We start from the raw sequence: 21737 nt of genomic DNA on the forward strand, positions 1-21737 counted from the left end.
AAATATTTGGGGGGACAACCCTCTTCTTTTTTTGGTAGCACAATAACTTTCAGATTGCTAGATGCGCTACGGCGTTAGCATCCATGACTACTTCCGCGAACTATGCATTGCGTTTGACGTCTCGCGTCCTCCTTCACACAAACAAGAGACGCTTAATACTCACAGATGATGCATTCGATTCCTATTTAGTTGGAAATGTGAACAATCTCACAAAAACATCAGATTTTCAACCCAAAAAGTCTTGAATTTATCAAGACTCAAACCTGTGACCTCCCAGTCTCAGGGCGGGCGCCCAACCCTTAGACCACCAAACTGTTCACCTCATCACACGAGACACAAAGTACACCGGACGACAGGGCGCGCTGCACAATCTGAAGAAAATACGGCTCTAATATGCTCCAGTATTTAAGACTAGTAAAAAAACAGCTAGTGTACCCATACACCCGTGCCTTGTCCATCCGAGGGGCCCGATGTTTTTGGACACCTGCTCCCGTAAGCATAAACGATCCCCAACCCCCTTCCCGGTGAGGCTGATTCATCAGATTAGAGCCCAGATATCAGAATGTCATATTTGCATACGCAGCCAGACGTTTCCGTCTTGGCCTAATGCAAGAAGCAAGAAGGATAATGGAGAAGATAATTCATAATGAAATGACCCAGCAAAATGCCACAACTGACATATTTACCCAAAGGACACCGCAAACAGATGAGAGGTTATTTAAAGATGGGCTCTTTTTCTGTTTAAACCCGCCTTCTTGTGATAAAACCAGCTGCAAATAGGTGTCTTGATGGAAGACACTGGCAGTGTTCTGGTTTTCCCGCGTCCTAGACGCATCATTTTTGCTGGGGACACAACTTTTTGGACACAAAATTGTCATTATTACTCGATTACTTTTTTTTTAACAAGGATTTACCGCACTCCAAACTTTTCGTCAGGCAGATCCGCCATTGTTGTTTTGGTCTCGCGCCGATCTCGGCCAACGAGATCCCGTTGCTTCGAGATGACATCATTGGATAAGAGACAGAAAAAAAGGGAAAGAGTGAGAGAAAGAGAAAGCACAATAGAGAGAAAAAGGAGAGTGAAAGAGAACGAGAGACAAAAGAGATGAAAAAAACGGGACAGCGGGGAGAGAGAGAATAAATATAAAACAGTCTGATTTTAGAGGTAACAAGTATTTTACATTAGTCCATGTTTTTTAGAGACAGCAAGAGAATGCGTGAGAGAGAGAGAGAGAGAGAGAGAGAGAGAGAGAGAGTGGGGAAAGTAAGAGAGGGAGAAAAGATAGGAGACAGAAAAAAAGAGAAAGATTGAGAGAAAGAGAAAGCACAATAGAGGGAGAAAAGAAAAAAAAGAAAGTGAAAGAGAAGGAGAGAAATAAAGAGAGAGATTGCGAGAATGGGGAAAGTAAGAGAGGGAGAAAAGATAGGAGAGGGGAAAAAAGAGAAAGAGTAAGAGAAAGCACATGGAGAGAGAAAAGGAGAAAAAAAGGAGAGTGAAAGAGAAAGAGAGAAAAGAAAGAGACGAAAAAAACAGGGGACAGGAGGGAGAGAGAGAATAAATACAAAACAGTCTGATTTTAGAGGTAACAAGTATTTTACATTAGTCCATGTTTTTTGGGGGGTGTGGCGGGTTGTCATTAAAGGGAGTTACCAACTTACAGAGAGAGAGAGAGAGTGCGTGAGAGAGAGAGTGTGGAAAGTAAGAGAGGGAGACAAGATAGGAGACAGAAAAAAAGAGAAAGATTGAGAGAAAGAGAAAGCACAATAGAGGGAGAAAAGGAAAAAAAAAGAGAGTGAAAGAGAAAGAGAGAAATAAAGAGAGAGAGTGCGAGAATGGGGAAAGTAAGAGAGGGAGAAAAGATAGGAGAGGGGAAAAAAGAGTAAGAGAAAGCACATAGAGAGAGAAAAGGAGAAAAAAAGGAGAGTGAAAGAGAACGAGAGAAAAGAAAGAGACGAAAAAAAACAGGGTACAGGGGGGGAGAGAGAGAATAAATACAAAACAGTCTGATTTTAGAGGTAACAAGTATTTTACATTAGTCCGTGTTTTTTGGGGGGCGTGGCGGGTTGTCATTAAAGGGAGTTACCAACTTACATAGACAGCGAGAGAGTGCGTGAGAGAGAGAGTGTGGAAAGTAAGAGAGGGAGAAAAGATAGGAGACAGAAAAAAAGAGAAAGATTGAGAGAAAGAGAAAGCACAATAGAGGGAGAAAAGGAAAAAAAAGAGAGTGAAAGAGAAAGAGAGAAATAAAGAGAGAGAGTGCGAGAATGGGGAAAGTAAGAGAGGGAGAAAAGATAGGAGGGGGAAAAGAGAAAGAGTAAGGGAGAGAAAAGGAGAAAAAAAGGAGAGTGAAAGAGAGAAAAGAAAGAGACGAAAAAAACAGGGTACAGGGGGGAGAGAGAATAAATACAAAACAGTCTGATTTTAGAGGTAACAAGTATTTTACATTAGTCCATGTTTTTTGGGGGGCGTGGCGGGTTGTCATTAAAGGGAGTTACCAACGTACAGAGAGAGAGAGAGAGAGAGAGAGAGAGAGAGAGAGAGAGAGAGAGAGAGAGAGAGAGAGAGAGAGAGAGAGAGAGAGAGAGAGAGAGAGAGATGCATCGTTTTGGGGTATGACGAAAGGAGCAGGACACAACTCTTCTTAGCAAGATGCAGAAGAATGCAGAGCAGGTGTCCGGTCACGATCCAGTTTGAAAGAGTTTTGGCCCCTCTGTGCAATTGAGTTTGACACCCCCTGCCTTAGAATATCAATTGGGGTTGCTTCATGACCATGCTTGGAACTCAAAACACTTCTAAAACCATTCCCGGGAATGGAAATACCAATGCTCATTGTATAAGCAGTAACACGGTAAAAAAATGCCGACTTTTGATATTGTTATTGTCCTCCTTTGTGTTTTCCGTCTTCCCTACCAAAGTAAAAGGCCAGAAGATTGGGAACAGTCCATTTTCGTGCGGCACAAAGAACGAAGCTACCGATTACGAGACAGCGTCCATTTCCACATGTACGTCAGCACCTCTCCGTGCGGGGACGGGAGACTCAACTCGCCCTACGAAATCACCACGGAACGTAAGTCTGCCCCACTTCGGGAAATTGAGGAAAAATATTGTACAGAATTCTTTCTGTTTTTGTGCCCGTAAAAACTGAAAATCTGCAAATTAGAGAGTAAGATAGAAAGAAGATATCCATTTTTTTTAGTTTTTTTGCGCTCACTTGTTTTTTTTGTTTGGTTTGCTACTTTATTCCTGGCATTTTACTGCCATGCCAGGTTTGGTTTTTTTGCTCCTGGTTTGGACATTTTTTAAGTAGTTTGGTGCCGACTTGTTTGTTACTTTGTTCCTTGCGTCAGTGTTTCTATTGATTTTGTGACTCCTTTACGTTTGTTACTTTGTTCCGGGTTCACAAGATATCAAATTATTTTTTTTCCTGATACATTTTGTCGCATAATATTAACATTTTTGGGGGCTTATTTAGTCGGTTGCACGATACAGAACTGTATTTAATCACATTTTTGAGTGGAAGTACAATGTTGGCGACACAATTGACTTGGTATCATTGGAAATTATTTGAATGTTTCATCTTTTCCCTGTTTTTCTCTATTTTTTCTAAATCCTTTAAAAAAAATCTCATTGTGTTTATTTTTTCCTATCTGTTACTTTTTTTCTTTTTGTTCTCTATTTACTTTTTTCCTACATTTCTTTCTTTCTGGCTTTTTTCTGATTTTTTTCCTTCTTTTTCTCTTCCCTTTGTTTCCTTTTTCTCAGCTTTTCACAACTTTTTCATTTTGGTATTTTTTTCTTTTTTGTTCTATCCCCCCCTTCCTTTAAATAATTTTGTGCACAATTTTACATCATATTTGGTCGTGTAGGGATTAAAGAAGCAAAAACAACCCGAAGAGCCATTTGGGACCCGAAAGAGCCGGCTCTCTTTCGTGAGCCGAGCCGAAGAAGCCGGTTCTCGAAAAACTCTACTAACTTTACTCAACTTCGTTCGACATTGACTTCAAAATACCTCTTTGATTCCGAAGAGTTTTACTCAGGACTTCATTTTGTTCTGCAAATTATTCGCGATCTGGCGAAAGGTGGGGTGCGTCATTTGTAAACATTCGGGAATAGCGCCGACTCCCGAGTTACCCAATCATCCCGTGACCAGTTATATCAAAATAAATGTGATGCTCTCTTTGATACACTACAGTTCCAGTTCCATTTTGTCTCGGCAGTGCCCAGCAGCAGACACCTGATGAGGAAACATCGCTGCCACCTTCGAAGCAAAATCGAGTCGGGCGAGGGGACGGTCCCCGTGAGGTGCCGGGGGCCCGTCCAGACCTGGGACGGAGTTTTGCAGGGAGAGCAGCTCATCACCATGTCTTGCACTGACAAAATAACCAGGTCGGTAAAACTGAAATACTGAGAATTATGTGTAAAAGGATCAAGATTCACGCATCTTTTGACTGTTGATGGGCAAATTCATGTCGTAACGTCTTTCAAACTGGATCGTGACCTGACACCTGCTCTGCATCATTCTGCATCTTGCTGTTTAGAGTTGTATACCGCTCCTTTCATCGTGCCCCATAAACGATGCATCTCTCTCTCTTTCTTTCTCTCTCTCTCTCTCTCTCACTTTCAATTAGTCTCTCTTTCTCTCTGTCTTTCTTTCACTCTCTCTCTCTCTCTCCCTTGCTCGCTCGCTCGCTCACTTTCAATTAGTCTCTCTCTCTCTCTCTTTATTTCTCTCTTCCTCCTTCACTCTCTTTTTTTCTACTTCTCTCTCTATTGTGCTTTCTCTTTCTCCTTCACTCTCCTTTTTTCTCCTTCTCTCTCTATTGTGCTTTTTCTTTCTCTTTCTCTTTTTTTCTGTCTCCTATCTCCCTCTCTTACTTTCCCCATTCTCGCCCTCTCTCTTTATTTCGTTTTTTCTTTCACTCTCCTTTTTCTCCTTTTCTCTCTCTATTGTGCTTTATCTTTCTCTTACTATTTCTCTTTTATTCTGTCTCCTATTTTTTTTTCTCCCTCTCTTACTTTCCCCATTCTTGCCCTCTCTCTCCTTTTTTTCTAATTTTCCCTCTCTATTGTGCTTTCTCTTTCTTTCACTCTTTCTCTTTTTTCTGTCTCTTATCTTTTTTTCACTCTCTTACTTTCCCCATTCTCACCCTCTCTCTTTATTTCTCTTTATCTTTCACTCCCCTTTCTCTCCTTATCCCTCTCGATTGTGCTTTCTCTTTCTTTCACATTTTCTCTTTTATTCTTTCTCCTATCTTTTCTCCCTCTCTTACTTTCCCTATTCTCGCCCTCTCTATTTATTTTTTTCTCTTTCACTCTCCTTTCTCTCCTTTTCCCTCTCGATTGTGATTTCTCTTTCTCTCACTCTTTCTCTTTTATTCCATCGCCTATCCTTTCTCAACCTCTCTCTTTATTTCTCTCTTTCTCTTTCACTCTCATGTTTTCTCCTTTTCTCTCTCTATTGTGCTTTCTCTTTCTTTCACTTTCTCTTTTTTCTGTCTCCTATCTTTTCTCCCTCTCTTTCCCCATTCTCGCCCTCTTTCTTTCTCTCTTTCTCTTTCACTCTCCATTTTTCTCCGTTTCTCTCTCTATTGTGCTTTCTCTTTCTCTCACTCTTTCTCTTTTATTCTGTCTCCTATCTTTTCTTCTCCCTCTCTTACTTTCCCCATTCTCGCCCTCTCTCTTTCATTCTCTCTTTCTCTTTCAATCTCCTGTTTTCTCCTTTCCTTTCTCTTTTGTGCTTTCTCTTTCTCTCACTCTTTCTCTTTTAATCTTTTCTCCCTCTCTTACTCTCCCCATTCTCGCCCTCTCTTTCATTCTCTCTTTCTCTTTCACTCTCCTGTTTTCTCCTTTCCTTTCTCTGTTGTGCTTTCTCTTTCTCTCACTCTTTCTCTTTTAATCTTTTCTCCCTCTCTTACTCTCCCCATTCTCGTCCCCTCTTTCTTTCTCTCTTTCTCTTTCACTCTCCTGTTTTCTCCTTTCCTTTCTATGTTGTGCTTTCTTTCTCTCGCTCTTTCTCTTTTCATCTTTTCTCCCTCTCTTACTCTCCCCATTCTCACCCTCTCTCTTTATTTCTTTCTTTCTCTTTCACTCTCCTGTTTTCTCCTTTCCTTTCTCTGTTGTGCTTTCTCTTTCTCTCACTCTTTCTCTTTTAATCTTTTCTCCCTCTCTTACTCTCCCCATTCTCGCCCTCTCTCTTTATTTCTCTCTTTCTCTTTCTCTCTCCTGTTTTCTCCATTCCTTTCTATGTTGTGCTTTCTCTTTCTCTCGCTCTTTCTCTTTTAATCTTTTCTCCCTCTCTTACTCTCCCCATTCTCGTCCTCTCTTTCTTTCTCTCTTTCTCTTTCACTCTCCTGTTTTCTCCTTTCCTTTCTATGTTGTGCTTTCTTTCTCTTGCTCTTTCTCTTTTAATCTTTTCTCCCTCTCTTACTCTCCCCATTCTCACCCTCTCTCTTTATTTCTCTCTTTCTCTTTCACTCTCCTGTTTTCTCCTTTCCTTTCTCTGTTGTGCTTTCTCTTTCTCTCACTCTTTCTCTTTTAATCTTTTCTCCCTCTCTTACTCTCCCATTCTTGCCCTCTCTCTTTATTTCTCTCTTTCTCTTTCTCTCTCCTGTTTTCTCCATTCCTTTCTATGTTGTGCTTTCTCTTTCTCTCGCTCTTTCTCTTTTAATTTTTTCTCCCTCTCTTACTCTCTCCATTCTCGTCCTCTCTCTTTCTTTCTCTCTTTCTATTTCACTCTCCTGTTGTCTCCTTTCCTTTCTCTATTGTGCTTTCTCTTTCTCTCACTCTTTCTCTTTTAATCTTTTCTCCCTCTCTTACTTACCCCATTCTCACCCTCTCTCTTTTTTTCTCTTTTTCTTTTTCACCCTCCTGTTTTCTTCTTTCCTTTCTCTGTTGTGCTTTCTCTTTCTCTCACTCTTCCTCTTTTAACCTTTTCTCCCTCTCTTACTGTCCCCATTCTCGCCCTCTCTCTTTCTTTCTCTTTCACTCTCCTGTTTTCTCCTTTCCTTTCTCTGTTGTGCTTTCTCTTTCTCTCACTCTTCCTCTTTTAATCTTTTCTCCCTCTCTTACTTTGCCCATTCTCGCCCTCTCTCTTTCTTTCTCTTTCTCTTTAAAGTGATAGTCCAGCTCCTGTGAGATTTGATTACTTCTCGCAGCTAAAAATGAGTCGGACACCCCTGACTTAAGAGATCCATTCCCGTCCTTTTTTTGTGGCGAAGTGATTGTTAAAGTGCGCTAGCGTGGTGATAGTGTGAAGCTAGCCCATTGAGCCTCCCATTCATTTGAACAATTTGATTCAGTCTGCGAGAGGTGAAGATGCTGTGATTAAATATACCCGGGTCACCTCCAGGGGTGAAAGCAATTACTTTTTGTTAAAAAAAAATGAAGTGGCAGAGGGTGAAAGGGACACCCGGATTTTTTTCCCGTCCGTCTTCTCCCACAGCGGAGCCAAATACTGGATCTCGATATTGCTGTAAATCACTTGTTTTCATCTTCAAAATGAGAGAGTCACCCAGGGTCGCTTTATCAAGGTCGTGTGAAGGGCACTAGGACACACACACACACAAACGTGGTAATAGAAAAGAGGACTGTCATTTCACACTTAGGCCTTAAACCATGCCGTAAAATATTAGTTTTAAAGGGCGGAACAGACTACATACAATTAATACACCAGCTCCTGATCTGAAACCTACATGAGGGAAAGGAAAAATTCAAAACCTCAGCATGAGGAAATGAAGACACCTTGATTAGGGATTGCACATGAGGTCACCCCCCTTCCAAGATTATTTCAATAAAGTTTTCCCGATTCTTCAAGAATGGCACGCCATACATCGCGCGACACATCACATCGATAATGAATTCCGTTCTTTCACAAATCTTTTAATATAATTGATCGATTCTTTGTTGCAGCCCTATATACAACCGACATGTATATATTAGCATCCCACAAATCAAAGCGGCTCTTCTTGGCCGGATTCTTCAAGAATGGTACGCGGTGGAAAACACAAAAGGGAAAGTCAAAATCACATACCTAAAAGAAGGCGAAGGAAAAAAAGGAACGCACGCTGTCCACTACGGCAGATAAACTTACCCAACGCAGCTTTTGAAGTTTTTAAAAATGGAAAAACGAAACTGGTTAGCTTTTTAACTGTCGGTGGTAATACTGCTATCAGGTTCTTTATATTCCAAATCCTCATTGTTCTGAGGAATGCTTACCGCTCATGGGCAATTTCTATGTTCATCAGATCAACTGCGCTGTGGAGAAATTTTGGCCCACTCTTCTTTGCAAAATGGTTTCAAATCTGCCATATTTGAGAGTTTTCTAGCATCTCAATTGGATTTAAAGCCGGTCTTTGACTTGGCCACTCCAGAACCTTCTTTTTGTTTTTGTTTTGGGAGACATTCATTTTGTCCTTTGGGTTGTCTCTCTGTGATATAAAATTTGCTTGATGATCTGAAACCTTTGTGAGTGATATGCAAAAAATACAGATATCGGAAAGGGGGAAAATGCTTTTTCACTGTGTATGAAGTATACATAGATCCCACAGTTTTAACGGGTAATGGGGACCAGAATCACTCGCGAAAAGTTAAAATCCACTTACCAATGGTACTCGCAGAGAGAGAGAGAGAGAGAGAGAGAGAGAGAGAGAGAGAGAGAGAGAGAGAGAATGGGGAAAGTAAGAGAGGGAAAAAAGATAGAAGACGGAAAAAGAGAGAGAGAATGGGGAAAGTAAGAGAGGGAGAAAAGATAGGAGACGGAAAAAGAGTGAGTGAGAGAGAGAATGGGGAAAGTAAGAGAGGGAGAAAAGATAGGAGACGGAAAAAGAGAGAGAGAGACAGAGAGAGAGAGAGAGAGAGAGAGAGAGAGAGAGAGAGAGAGAATGGGGAAATAAGAGCAGGAAGCTAATAGCCAGAAGCAATGTTCCCTCTAAGCTGCGTGTGTGCGCAATTGCGCACTACCCAGAGCTTTTCTGGAGAAAAATCTAGCCAGCTCACTTAAATCAGGGCTCGAAATTGCTAATTAAAAAGCGAATTAAGTCAAAGTTACGGTGCATGAAGGTAAAAATACACGGGTTCCCCTGAAGCTGTGTTCTAAATGCAGTATTTTGAAGTCGAGTCGAAGTAGAACGAAGTTGAGTAAAGTCAGTAGAGTTTTTCGAGAACCGGCTTCTTCGGCTTGGCTCACTAAGAGGAACCGGCTCTTTCGGGTCCTAAACGGCTCTTCAGGTTGTTTTTGCTTCTTTAATCCCTTTACAAAATGCACAAAATGATTTTAAGGAAGGGGGGAAATAGAACAAAAAGAAAAAAAACACCAAAATGAAAAAGTAGTGAAAAGCTGAGAAAAAATAGAAACAAAAAGAGAGAAAAAGAAAAAGCGGGAAACAAAATCAGAAAAAAAGAAAAGAAGCAAATAAAGGGAAAAAAGGTAATAGAGAACAAAAAAGCAAGAAAAAGTAAACACAATGAGATTTTTTTTTAAAGGATTTTTTTTAAAAGGGAGAAAAAAACAGGGAAAAAGAAGAAAAAGTTTGTGTTGCATTCAAATAATTTCCAATTATACTAAGTGAATCTTGTTGCCAACATTGTACTTCCACTAAAAAAATGTGATTAAATACAGTTGTGTATCGTTCAACTGACTAAATAAGCCCCGAAAAATGTTAGTATTATGCGAAAAAGGACACCAGGGAAAAAAAATGGAAATCTTGTGAAAGAATTGTAAAAACAAATGTCGTTTGTAGGCCATGAGTCAATTCATTCAAAAGTGAAAAATCATTTTGCATTGCCGGAAACTCAACAAAATATAACTTGATGTCAAGTTTTGGACATGTTTGATAACGACTTAGTCGCCACACTTGGGATTGCCGTTGCTCACTGTTGTTTCAAGCGTTGCTCACCGAAGTTGTGCGAACGCTCAGAGCCGTAAGGAAAATCACAGGGAACATTGGCCATAAGTTTAACTTGAAAAAGCGAGCGCATTAAGTTGGGTTTATGTTCTCCCGGGCCAAGTTGATGATTCCCTCCGACGCCCCTGCGCTAATATTTGATCTCACGGCTCCGTTTAATCGCCTCTCATATAATCGCCTCTCATATAATCAGGATGTTTCCCGTCCCTTTGTCGTTTCACGCAGATGATCGCTTTAATGGCGACGTTTTACGGAGAAAGAAGGGGCGGGCGGGGTTGAACGGAGGTCTCCTCTCTCTTTAAATCTCCGCCGCCCGGACAGATGGCGGCTTTTTCTTGCATGACATTAGAACACTTCTGTCAAACTCCCGGCCCGCGGGCCACATCCGGCCCGCCGTGTGATCATAACCGGCCCGCAAGATCATTTTACATTATTGTTATTACCGTTTATTCCGGACTATAAGCCGCTACTTTTTCCCCGAACTTTCAACCCTGCGGCTTATTCAGTGATGCGGCCAATTTATGTAACTGCGGCGCTCGAGTACAAAAGATAAGATTTAGACCGCTGGAATATATGCGCGGAGGAAGACTGCAACTTCTTAGCTCGTGCACAAGTTAAATTAGCGTAGACATATCCTCATCATGCAAATTGCAAAAAGAAAGGCACACGACGTAGATTTCAAGCTAAAAGCAATCGAGCAGTCAGATAAAGAAGGAAACAGAGCTACTGCATGTAAACTTTACTTTGCAAGCGTGTTGCTAGCGTGTTATTGAATCAGGGAGCGTGGGACGACGTCTGTATGACAAAGTCTCTTTCCCATACTGAAGGAAGACGACTTTAATAACGTCAGTTATAAGGAGGAAGATGAGCACGGTTTACAGTGATTTTTACAAACACCGTATATTTTTTTAACAGACCCGTTTCCTTGAGTTGCGAGCGTGTTGCTAGTAGCGTTTTGCTACCTGTCACAGTCACGGTTTGGGAAGAAAGTTATAATATTATTATTAAAGCTTTGAAAACTCTCTCGGTGTACCGTCCTTCTTTGTAAATATGTGTAACCATGTATAATATGTATTTGCAACTGTATATTTTTGTAATGTATTTATTTGAGAAACTTATTCTGATATGTTTTGTACGAGCAAATGAGAAAGAAGGGGCGGGGCAAACGCGGGCTGACAGGAAGCGGAGTAAAGGTGAGACGTGTTTGTGGACGCGGCTGACAATAGTGGATATATATTTTTCCCACCCTTACCTTTGGAAATATACACTTTTTTCCTTGGATTACTTTCAATGGGCACCCGGACTCTGCAGGTCTGCATTAAATGTTAAGTACCGGCATCAATTTCCGTTCATTTGCCGTCTGTGTTTTTTGACTGTATCAGGTTTAAGTTAATTTCGTGTTTGCATTGTGTTTTTTCAATGTGGGTGCATGCGGCTAATACACAGGTGCGGCTTGTGTATGTACAAAATCGGTTTTCCTCCCGAAATGTGGTGGGAAACAAATTGTAAATACAGTGGAACCTCGGTTCTCGACCATAATCCGTTCCAACACCCTGTTCGAAAAGCGATTTGTTCGAACACAGAAATCATTTTTCCCATTACAAATAATGTAAATCGTTTTAATCCGTTCCAACACCCTGAATGTTTACCTTTAAGACACAAATAACATAAATGTAACCCAGGCTAATCGTACGTTCGCGTTAGCGTAATCTTTCGTACGGAAGATTACGTTAACGTGAACGTGTAAAAATAAAAAAAAGGATAAAGAAAAGGATTATGAATAGGATTTTTTACCTCTGTGGTGGTCAGCAGAAGGCGCAGATGGACGGTGAGAGGGATGGGGGAGGAAGTAAAATGATTGTTTGGAAGGAGAGTCCCCTTCCATAAAAACTTCGGGGAGCTCTTCTGTCTGAGGGGTGCTCACACGTTCAAATTTCTTTGCTACGGATGACTCGGCTACAGGATGTTCTTTTCTCTTAAAATTTCTATCCAATGACACTTGCTTCTGACTTCTTTTTAGCACTTTTCGGAAGTGGTTCATGACAGTGTCATTAAAGTCACGATGACTCTGGTGGCTGCAGCTTCATGGGTGTGGTAAAATTCTGTAACTCGGCCCATTTGCTACACATTTGTCTAATCTCAGACGTCCCCTAGTGTATTGGAGGTGCAATTGCACCTGAGAAAATTAAAAGGAATAAAAAAATGTGATGTGAAACATCCACCCCGGCGTTCGAACTCTTTTTTGACCGAACAGCGAAGCAAGAATTTCTCCGATTTGTTCGAACTGAGAGGCGTTCTAAAACCGAGGTTCCACTGTACGCCAAAACTTAAAGTTATTTGATTGGGTGAGTGGGAGGGATGGGTGGAGCTATGCAAAAAGTGCAAGCACTCCCTCCCATCTCTCGCCCTACTCCGTCTGCGCCAAAGGTAAGCACATCAGGCTCCCTGTTCTCAGAATGTTGTGACGTTTTTACAAAATAACTGCTTGCATCTGGTTTTGAAACCAAGGTCAAAATGAGTTGAACCGATCTTGAGTACCGTAAATTCCGGACTATAAGCCGCTAGTTTTTTCCCAAATTTTCAAACCCGCGGCTTATTCAGAGATGCGGCTAATTTATGCAATTTGTCTAACGGGCCGTCAGCGGCGCTCGAGTATGAGAGGTAAGATTCAGAGCGGTGAAATGTGTGTATTTATTTGAGACACTTATTCTGCACGAGCAAATTAAAAAAGAGGGGCGGAGCAAACGCCAACGCTGATGGGAAAGTGGGGACCGGTAAAAGTGAGTTTTAGTGGACACGGCGGACAATAATGGATATATATTTTCCCCAACCTTAACTTTTGAAATATACACTTTTTTTCATTGGATTACTATCAACGGGCACCCGGACTCTGCAGGTCTGCAACAAATTTTAAGTACCTATATCATTTTGCGTTCATTTTGGCGGCTGTGATTTTTGGACTGTGTGCTTCAATGAAAGATCGCTGCTTGGCTCTGTGGCTAGGACCTTGACTCAGCCTCTTGGCTGAGAGCAAGTGTCTCGGCCCCTTGGCTTTGTAGCGTATTATGATTTGATCGATAACGGATAATTGATGAAGAATATACAACAATAAACCTTACAAAATCCCTCAACCCCACATTTAGTTTCAATCGCGGGTTTGGTGTGGGTTCATGCGGCTTATCTACAGGTGCGGCTTGTGTATGGACAAAATCGGTTTTCCCCTTAAAATGTGATGGGTGCGGCTTATAATCAGGTGCGCTCTATAGTCCGGAATTTACGGTAATTGCAAGAAAGAGACAAGTTTAAAGTGGTATGTTTGTTGATTTTGGGACACGGGCACTGGCATTATTCTCTTTTTTATTATTTTTATCAAATCATCAAAAATAAATGTGCTGAAGGCTAAGCTTTTGAGTCATAAGAGCAAAAAAAACGTAATGATTAGAATTGTTATTTCTGAAAAATACATGTTTTATGTATACTTCCAGGTTTTGTAGCATTTTCCTATTTCTACTTTTGACAGGAGAGCAAAATCTTTTGGGATATTTAAGTTTTTTTAATATATACATTGACATAGGAGCAAAGAAATTTGAATGTTATTTTAATGTTAAGTTTAAGTTAAGTTCTAAGTTGTATAATTTAACAAAATATTTTTATTTAGAGCAAAATAATAAATACTGTATAAGTGATTTAAGGTTTAAATTTAATATTCTTGTCTGTTTTTATTCATATTTTTGTTCCAAAAACATTCAGTTTAAGTGTGTTCAATACCTTAAGTGTGTTTTGAATTTTGGCCCCCTTGTGCAATTGACTTTGACATCCCTGCGTTAGAAGATGTTTCTGATTTCCTATTTCGGGCGATTGGGTTTTCTGTTTTGCTATACGCAGACCCGTTAGCGCTCGTGCAGGTAAATGATAGCCGGCGCGTCACGGGCCCGTTTAGCTATTATTCCCGGAGAGTCGCTGATGTTAATGGACTGCTTAGGAAGTGAATGCGGCGTAATGAGTGATTATTAAGTCAGCCTGGGAAAGAAAAACAGTAGTCGCTGTAATTGCATCGGTGATAAAACGCCGCTGAATAGGAAAAGGATAATGGATGATAAAATAATGTTCTCACCGTACGTAATTATGTCAATTGGAGAGGCATTCCTAAAATAGAACATTACGCAAATGTCTCTTTTTTTTGGCTTTCTAACAAGTTTAGCGATTTCAAACACCGTCACCTGATACTGAGTGTATCAGATATCTAAGACCACGCCCATGGAGGCATGATCTGGTCGAGCATCACTGGTCCATATTAAAAGATTTGGCTGAGTAATAGCCGGTCTCCTTTTCTCCTCGCTGTAATTGCACGCGTGATAAAACGCCGCTGATTAGGAAAAGGATAATGGATGATAAGATAATGTTCTCACCGTAGGTAATTATGTCAATGGAGAGGCATTATTAAATATAGAACATTACGCAAATGTCTCACTTTTTTGGCTTTCTAGCAAGTTTCTAACAAGTGATTTCAAACACCGTCACCTGATACTGAGTGTATCAGATATCCAAGACCACGCCCATAGAGGCATGATCTGGTCGGGCGTCACTTGTCCATATAAAAAGATTTTTCTCCTCTCTGGCTAACTGCGACTGTCCTGCGCTGTGCTGCGTTGTCTTGCGACTGATTTGCGACCATGTTGCGTCATATTGCGCCGTCTTGGGCCGTCTTGCGACCGTCCTGCGACCGTCTTGCGCCATATTGCCACCATTTTGCGACCATTTTGCGACCGTTCTGCTCTGTCCTGTGACTGTCCTACGACTGTCCTGGACCCGTCCTGTGACTGTCCTGGGCCTGTCCCCTGACCGTCCTGCGCCATTTTCTGACTGTCCTGCGACCGTCCTGCGCTGTGCTGTGTTTTCTTGCGACCGTTTTGCGACCATCCCGCGTCATCTTGCGCCGTCCTGGGCCGTCTTGCAACTGCCCTGCGACCGTCCTGCGACCATCCCGCACCGTATTGCTACCATTTTGCGAACATTTTGCGACCGTTCTGCTCTGTACTGCGACTGTCCTGTGACTGTCCTGCGATTGTCCTGCGACTGTCCTGCGACCCGTCCTGCGACTGTCCTGCGACTGTCCTGGGCCTGTCCTTTGACCGTCCTGCGCCATTCTGTGACCGTCCTGCGACCATCCTGTGCTGTGCTGTGTTTTCTTGCGACCATCCTGCGTCATCTTGCACCGTCCTGGGTTGTCTTGCGAGCGTCCCGCGCTGTATTGCCACCATTTTGCGACCCTTCTGCTCTCTCCTGCGACTGTCCTGTGACTGTCTTGCGACTGTCCTGCGACCGTCCTGGACCTGTCCTGCGACTGTCCTGGGCCTGTCCTCTGACCATCCTGCACCATTCAGCGACTGTGCTGCGACCGTCCTGTGAATGTCCTGCGCTGTCTTGCACTGCACTGCTACTGTCCAGCACTGTCCTGCAACAGTCCTGCGACTTTCCTGCACCACCCTGTGCCGTCTTGCGACCGTCCTGCGCCATTCTGCGCCGCTATCCGTTTGCGTCCCTGGGGGGGAAAAAGCACCCTGTTTGTGTGTATCGACAATCCCGCAGATGTTATTCGTCACGTCCGGCATGGAGATAGCCATCAGATTGTCTCCGTCCCTCATTGAAGCTCTCCATTTGCTCCGTTTTCTATTCCCCGGAGAAAGGGTTACTGCCGATCCTTGTCTTAAAAGGCATTGAATTCATGATTGTAAAAAATAAGGCCTTAATTGGCTACATTCAAATGTCTTAGAATTATGTAAACATTAATAAGATTTATATTTTCAAACGAAAAAGAAAAAATAGGCATTTTTCACAGATTATGATAAAAATGCTTCATGACTGTAGCAGAAACGTTATTTGGAACGAGTAGTTATCTGCCAGTTTTGACTGAGGATCCATGAACATCCTTTTTATTCCTTGTTTTTCATGTCATAAACTTTGGAGAGAAAATTCGCTATTCTAAGAAAAAATTAAGGCCCTAATTGGCATTAAAATATATTTTATTTATTTTTCGACAGTCTTAAAAATGTGAACATATCCATTTTATTTCTTGTTTTTCATGTCATAAACTTTGAAGGGAAAATTTGCTATTATAAAAAACTAAGGCCCTAATTGGCATTAAAATGTTTTTTATTTATTTTTCCACAGTTTTAAAAATGTGAACATATCCATTTTATTTCTTGTTTTTAATCTCATAAACTTTAGAGAGAAAATTCGCTATTCTAAGAAAAAATTAAGGCCTTAATTGGCATTAAAATGTATTTTATTTATTTTTCCACAGTCTTAAAAATGTGAATGTATTCATTTTATTTCTTGTTTTTCATGTCATAAACTTAGAAGAGAAAATTCGCTATTCTAAGAAAAAATTAAGGCCTTAATTGGCATTAAAATGTATTTTATTTATTTTTCCACAGTCTTAAAAATGTGAACATATCCATTTTATTTCTTGTTTTTCATGTCATAAACTTTGGAGAGAAAATTCGCTACTCTAAAAAAAATTTAAGGCCTTAATTGGCATTAAAATATATTTTATTTATTTTTTGACAGTCTTAAAAATGTGAACATATCCATTTTATTTCTTGTTTTTCATGTCATAAACTTTGAAGGGAAAATTTGCTATTATAAAAAACTAAGGCCCTAATTGGCATTAAAATGTTTTTTATTTATTTTTCCACAGTTTTAAAAATGTGAACATATCCATTTTATTTCTTGTTTTTCATCTCATAAACTTTAGAGAGAAAATTCGCTATTCTAAGAAAAAATTAAGGCCTTAATTGGCATTAAAATGTATTTTATTTATTTTTCCACAGTTTTAAAAATGTGAACATATCCATTTTATTTCTTGTTTTTCATGTCATAAACTTAGAAGAGAAAATTCGCTAGTCTAAGAAAAAATTAAGGCCTTAATTGGCATTAAAATACATTCAATTTATTTTTCGACAGTCTTAAAAATGTGAACATATCCATTTTATTTCTTGTTTTTCATGTCATAAACTTTGAAGGGAAAATTTGCTATTATAAAAAACTAAGGCCCTAATTGGCATTAAAATGTTTTTTATTTATTTTTCCACAGTTTTAAAAATGTGAACATATCCATTTTATTTCTTGTTTTTCATGTCATAAACTTAGAAGAGAAAATTCGCTAGTCTAAGAAAAAATTAAGGCCTTAATTGGCATTAAAATACATTCAATTTATTTTTCGACAGTCTTAAAAATGTGAACATATCCATTTTATTTCTTGTTTTTCATGTCATAAACTTTGAAGGGAAAATTTGCTATTATAAAAAACTAAGGCCCTAATTGGCATTAAAATGTTTTTTATTTATTTTTCCACAGTTTTAAAAATGTGAACATATCCATTTTATTTCTTGTTTTTCATGTCATAAACTTAGAAGAGAAAATTCGCTAGTCTAAGAAAAAATTAAGGCCTTAATTGGCATTAAAATACATTCAATTTATTTTTCGACAGTCTTAAAAATGTGAACATATCCATTTTATTTCTTGTTTTTCATGTCATAAACTTTGGAGAGAAAATTCACTCTTCTAAGAAAGAACTAAGGCCTTAATTGGCATTAAAATGTCTTTTATTTATTTTTCAACCGTCTTACAAATGTGAGTGTATCCATTTTATTTCTTGTTTTTCATGTCAAAAACTTTGGAGAGCAAATTCGCAATTCCATTAAAAAAACTAAGGCCCTAATTGGCATTAAAATGTCTTCAATTTCTTTTTCGACAGTCTTAAAAATGTGAACATATCCATTTTATTTCTTGATTTTCATGTCATAAACTTTGGAGGGAAATTCGCTATTCTATTTAAAAGACTAAGGCCTTAATTGGCATTGAAATGTCTTTAATGTGTTTTTCGACAGTCTTAAAAATGTGAACGTATCCATTTTATTTCTTGTTTTTCATGTCATAAACTTTGGAGAGAAAATTTGCTATTCTAAGAAAATATTAAGGCCTTATTTTGCATTAAAATGTCTTTTATTTATTTTTCAACCGTCTTACAAATGTAAACATATCCATTTTATGTCGAGAGTTTTTGGTCTTAAATCTCAAAAAGTCTTGAAAAGTCTCGAATGGAACTTGCCCAAGGTTTCAGGAACCCTGTGAAAGCCGAGTGGTGTGTGTGTGTTTCCAGGTGGAATGTTCTGGGTCTGCAGGGGGCGCTGCTGAGCCACTTGACGGAGCCCTTGTACCTTCACAGCGTGACGGTGGGCAGCCTGCGGCACCCGGGCCATCTGGGTCGGGTCTTGGCCCAACGGCAGGAAAAACTGGGACCCCTTCCTCTGGCTTACAGACGGAACCAGCCGCTGCTCAGCGGTAAGATGTCTCTCTCTCTTTCTCTCTCTCTCTCTCTCTCTCTCTCTCTCTCTCTCTCTCTCTCTCTCTCTCTCCTTCTCTTTTTTTTCTTGTCTCATTCTTCTCATCATTCTCTCTTTCACACTTTCTTTCTGGATCAGGCCATTCTCTCTTTATCTTTCTGTCTCTAACTCTCTTTCTTTCTTTCTCTCTTTTCCCCTTTCCTTCTCTCATTCTCTTTTTCAGGCTCACTCTTTTTTCTCTCGGTCCTTTTTCTTCTCTTATTCTTTTCATCATTTTCTCTCTCTTCCCTCTCTCTCCCTCTCTCTCTCTCTCTCCTTCTCTTTTTTTGCTTGTCTCATTCTCCTCATCATTCTCTCTTTCACACTTTCTTTCTGGATCAGGCCATTCTCTCTTTATCTTTCTGTCTCTAACTCTCTTTCTTTCTTTCTCTCTTTTCCCCTTTCCTTCTCTCATTCTCTTTCTCAGGCTCACTCTTTTTTTCTTTCAGTCCTTTTTCTTCTCTTATTCTTTTCATCATTTTCTCCTTCTCTCTCTCCTTCTCTTTTTTTTGCTTGTCTCATTCTTCTCATCATTCTCTCTTTCACACTTTCTTTCTGGATCAGGCCATTCTCTCTTTATCTTTCTGTCTCTAACTCTCTTTCTTCCTTTGTCACTTTTCCCCTTTCCTTCTCTCATTCTCTTTCTCAGGCTCACTCTTTTTTTCTCTCAGTCCTTTTTCTTCTCTTATTCTTTTCATCATTTTCTCTCTCTCTCTCTCTCTCTCTCCTTCTCTTTTTTTTTGCTTGTCTCATTCTTCTCATCATTCTCTCTTTCACACTTTCTTTCTGGATCGAGCCATTTGTCTCTCTCATTTTCCGTCTCTAACTCTTTCTTTCTTTCTCTCTTTTCCCCTTTCCTTCTCTTATTCTCTTTCTCATGCTCACTCTTTTTTTCCTCTCAGTCTTTTTTCTTTTCTTATTCTTTTCATTATCCATCTCTCTCTCCCTCTCTCGCTTGTGCTTTTTTTCTTTTTCTCCTTCTCTCGCATGTGCCACTGTGCTCTCTCTCCCTCTTTTTCTCTCTTTCTCTCACTCTCTGTCTTTTTTGCTTCTCTCATTTTTTCATTATTCTTTCTCACTTTCTATCTGGATCGGCCCATTTCTCTGTTTTTCTGTCTCTCTCTCATTCTTTCTTTCTCTCTTTCCCCTTTCCTTCTCTCATTCTCTTTCGAATGCTCACTCTTTTGTTCTGTCTTTTTTCTTTTACTATTTTCATCATTCTCTCTCTCCCTCTCTTGCATGCGCTATTTTTCTCTCTCTCCCTCTCTCGCATGCGCTAATGTGCTCTCTCGCTCTCCCTCTCGTTCTCTGTCTTTTTTGCTTATCATTCTTGTCATCATTCTCTCTTTCTCACTTTCTTTCTGGATCAGGCCATTTCTCTCTCTCTTTTTCCGTCTCTAACTTTCTTTCTTTCTCTCTTGTCCCCTTTCCTTATCGCATTCTCTTTGTCATGCTCACTCTTTTTTTTCTCTCAGTCTTTTTTCTTTTTGTATTATTTTCATCATTCTCTCTCACATACTTTCTTTCTCCATTTTTTCTATTTCTTTTTGTCTCTCTTTCTCTCTTTTTTCTCTTCTATTTCTCTCTTTTTTCCATCCATCATGCTCTCTCTGTCACTCTCTCTCTCTTTCTCTCCTCTCTTGCTTTTATGCTCTCTCTATTCCTCGTACTCACTTTTTTTTCTCTTTTTAACTTTCTCTTTTATATCTCTCCTTCTTTCTTTCTCCCTCTCTTTCTCCTAAACCCTCTAGTCTGGCCCCAGTGAGTTTTTTTTCTAGCATGTGGCCCCCAGATGAAATAAGTTTGAAACCCCTGATCTGGAGCATGGTTTAAAACTGCGGCCCTGGGGCAAAATGCAGCCCCCAGGATGATAGTTTGAGGCCTATGCCTTTATATGTTGCAAGACTGCCGTCCTCCAGACCGGGCAGAGAACGCCCAATGGGCTGTGTTGATGACTCTGAATTTTTTTTATATATAAACACAGTTATTTCAGTCTAGCCACTCTTCCCACTTCATCCATATTCCTGGACCACCGATAGACCACAACAATAAAACGAGTGGATTATTTCGATTATCGATGAGTTGTTGCCACCTCCCCGCTCGAGTGCCTCTCTCCCGTCCCGGCTCCCGGACGGAGACGCCGATCTCGTTTTTCATCGGTGGGAGAGAAATGAAATTGGCTATTACGAACAGAGGAGTGGAGTCCATTGAAGGGGTCCAATGAGGCATGAATGTACCAGAGAAAAACGGGGGGGTCGGGGGGTTCCGAGGGGGGTGACGGCATGATGGATAGAGCGCCTCTATTGTACCGAGAAAAAAAGGAGACGGCTAATAAGACGCAGCGAGAATTGTTGTCGTGCCGGGTGGTTCGTTCTATTTGCAAAACAAGCGCACCCGTGGTTGTGTACCCCGGTTGAAGGGAAAAAATGGTTATTTTTCGACACTAAGACGGAAAAAACGACGCTCGCAGGGACACGGTGAACGACATTTCGACGAAACACTAAGACACATCGGAACTTGAAGTTTCATGAGGCTTCATGAAGCAGTTGGGATTCATTGTGACTCCTCTACATGGCGCCCTCGTTTTAAAGATGCAGAAGGAATCTGATCAAGTTTCATTATGTCTTTGAATCTATTGAAAAGTCCAAAAATATCGCAAGTGCTTTATGAAGCTTCATGAAGCAGTTGTGATTCATTGTGACACCTCTACGTGGCGCTCTTGTTTTAAAGATGCTGAAGGCATCTAATCAAGTTTCATTATGTCTTTAAACCCATTGAGATGTCCAAAAATATTGCAAGCGCTTTATGAAGCTTCATGAAGCAGTTGTGATTCATTGTGACACCTCTACGTGGCGCTTTTGTTTTAAAGATGCTGAAGGCATCTAATCAAGTTTCATTATGTATTCAAACCCATTGAGAAGTCCAAAAATATCGCAAGCGCCTTATGAAGCTTCATGAAGCAGTTGTGATTCCTTGTGACTCTTCTGGGTGGCGCTCTTGTTTTAAAGTTGCAGAAGGCATCTAATCAAGTTTCATTATGTTTTTGAATCTATTGAAAACTCCAAAAAATATCGCAAGCGCTTTATGAAGCTTCATGAAGCAGTTGTGATTCATTGTGACACCCTTACGTGGCGCTCTTGTTCTAAAGATGCTGAAGGCATCTAATCAAGTTTCATTATGTATTCAAACCCATTGAGAAGTCCAAAAATATCGCAAGCGCCTTATGAAGCTTCATGAAGCAGTTGTGATTCATTGTGACTCTTCTGGGTGGCGCTCTTGTTGTAAAGTTGCAGAAGGCATCTAATCAAGTTTCATTATGTTTTTGAATCTATTGAAAAGCCCAAAAAATATCGCAAGCGCTTTATGAAGCTTCATGAAGCAGTTGTGAATCGTTGTGACTCCTCTTGGTGGCGCTCTTGTTTTAAAGATGCAGAAGGAATCTAATCA

At 40.3% G+C, this 21737-nt stretch overlaps 1 protein-coding gene across 2 annotated transcripts in view; it reads left to right on the forward strand.

The window, feature by feature from the left end:
- Window positions 1-21737, forward strand: part of adarb2 (adenosine deaminase RNA specific B2 (inactive)) — a 375339-nt gene that overhangs the window by 345389 nt on the left and 8213 nt on the right. For both annotated transcript variants that reach the window (XM_088322572.1, XM_088322573.1), the window contains 3 exons: window positions 2917-3068; window positions 4219-4387; window positions 18068-18249. In XM_088322572.1, the coding sequence (XP_088178698.1) occupies window positions 2917-3068; window positions 4219-4387; window positions 18068-18249 (503 nt within the window). The remainder of the gene's footprint in view (window positions 1-2916; window positions 3069-4218; window positions 4388-18067; window positions 18250-21737) is intronic.

The sequence above is a fragment of the Urocampus carinirostris genome, chromosome 18, assembly GCF_059441175.1.
Source record: "Urocampus carinirostris isolate Australia breed hairy pipefish chromosome 18, RoL_Ucar_1.0, whole genome shotgun sequence".
NCBI lineage: Eukaryota > Metazoa > Chordata > Actinopteri > Syngnathiformes > Syngnathidae > Urocampus > Urocampus carinirostris.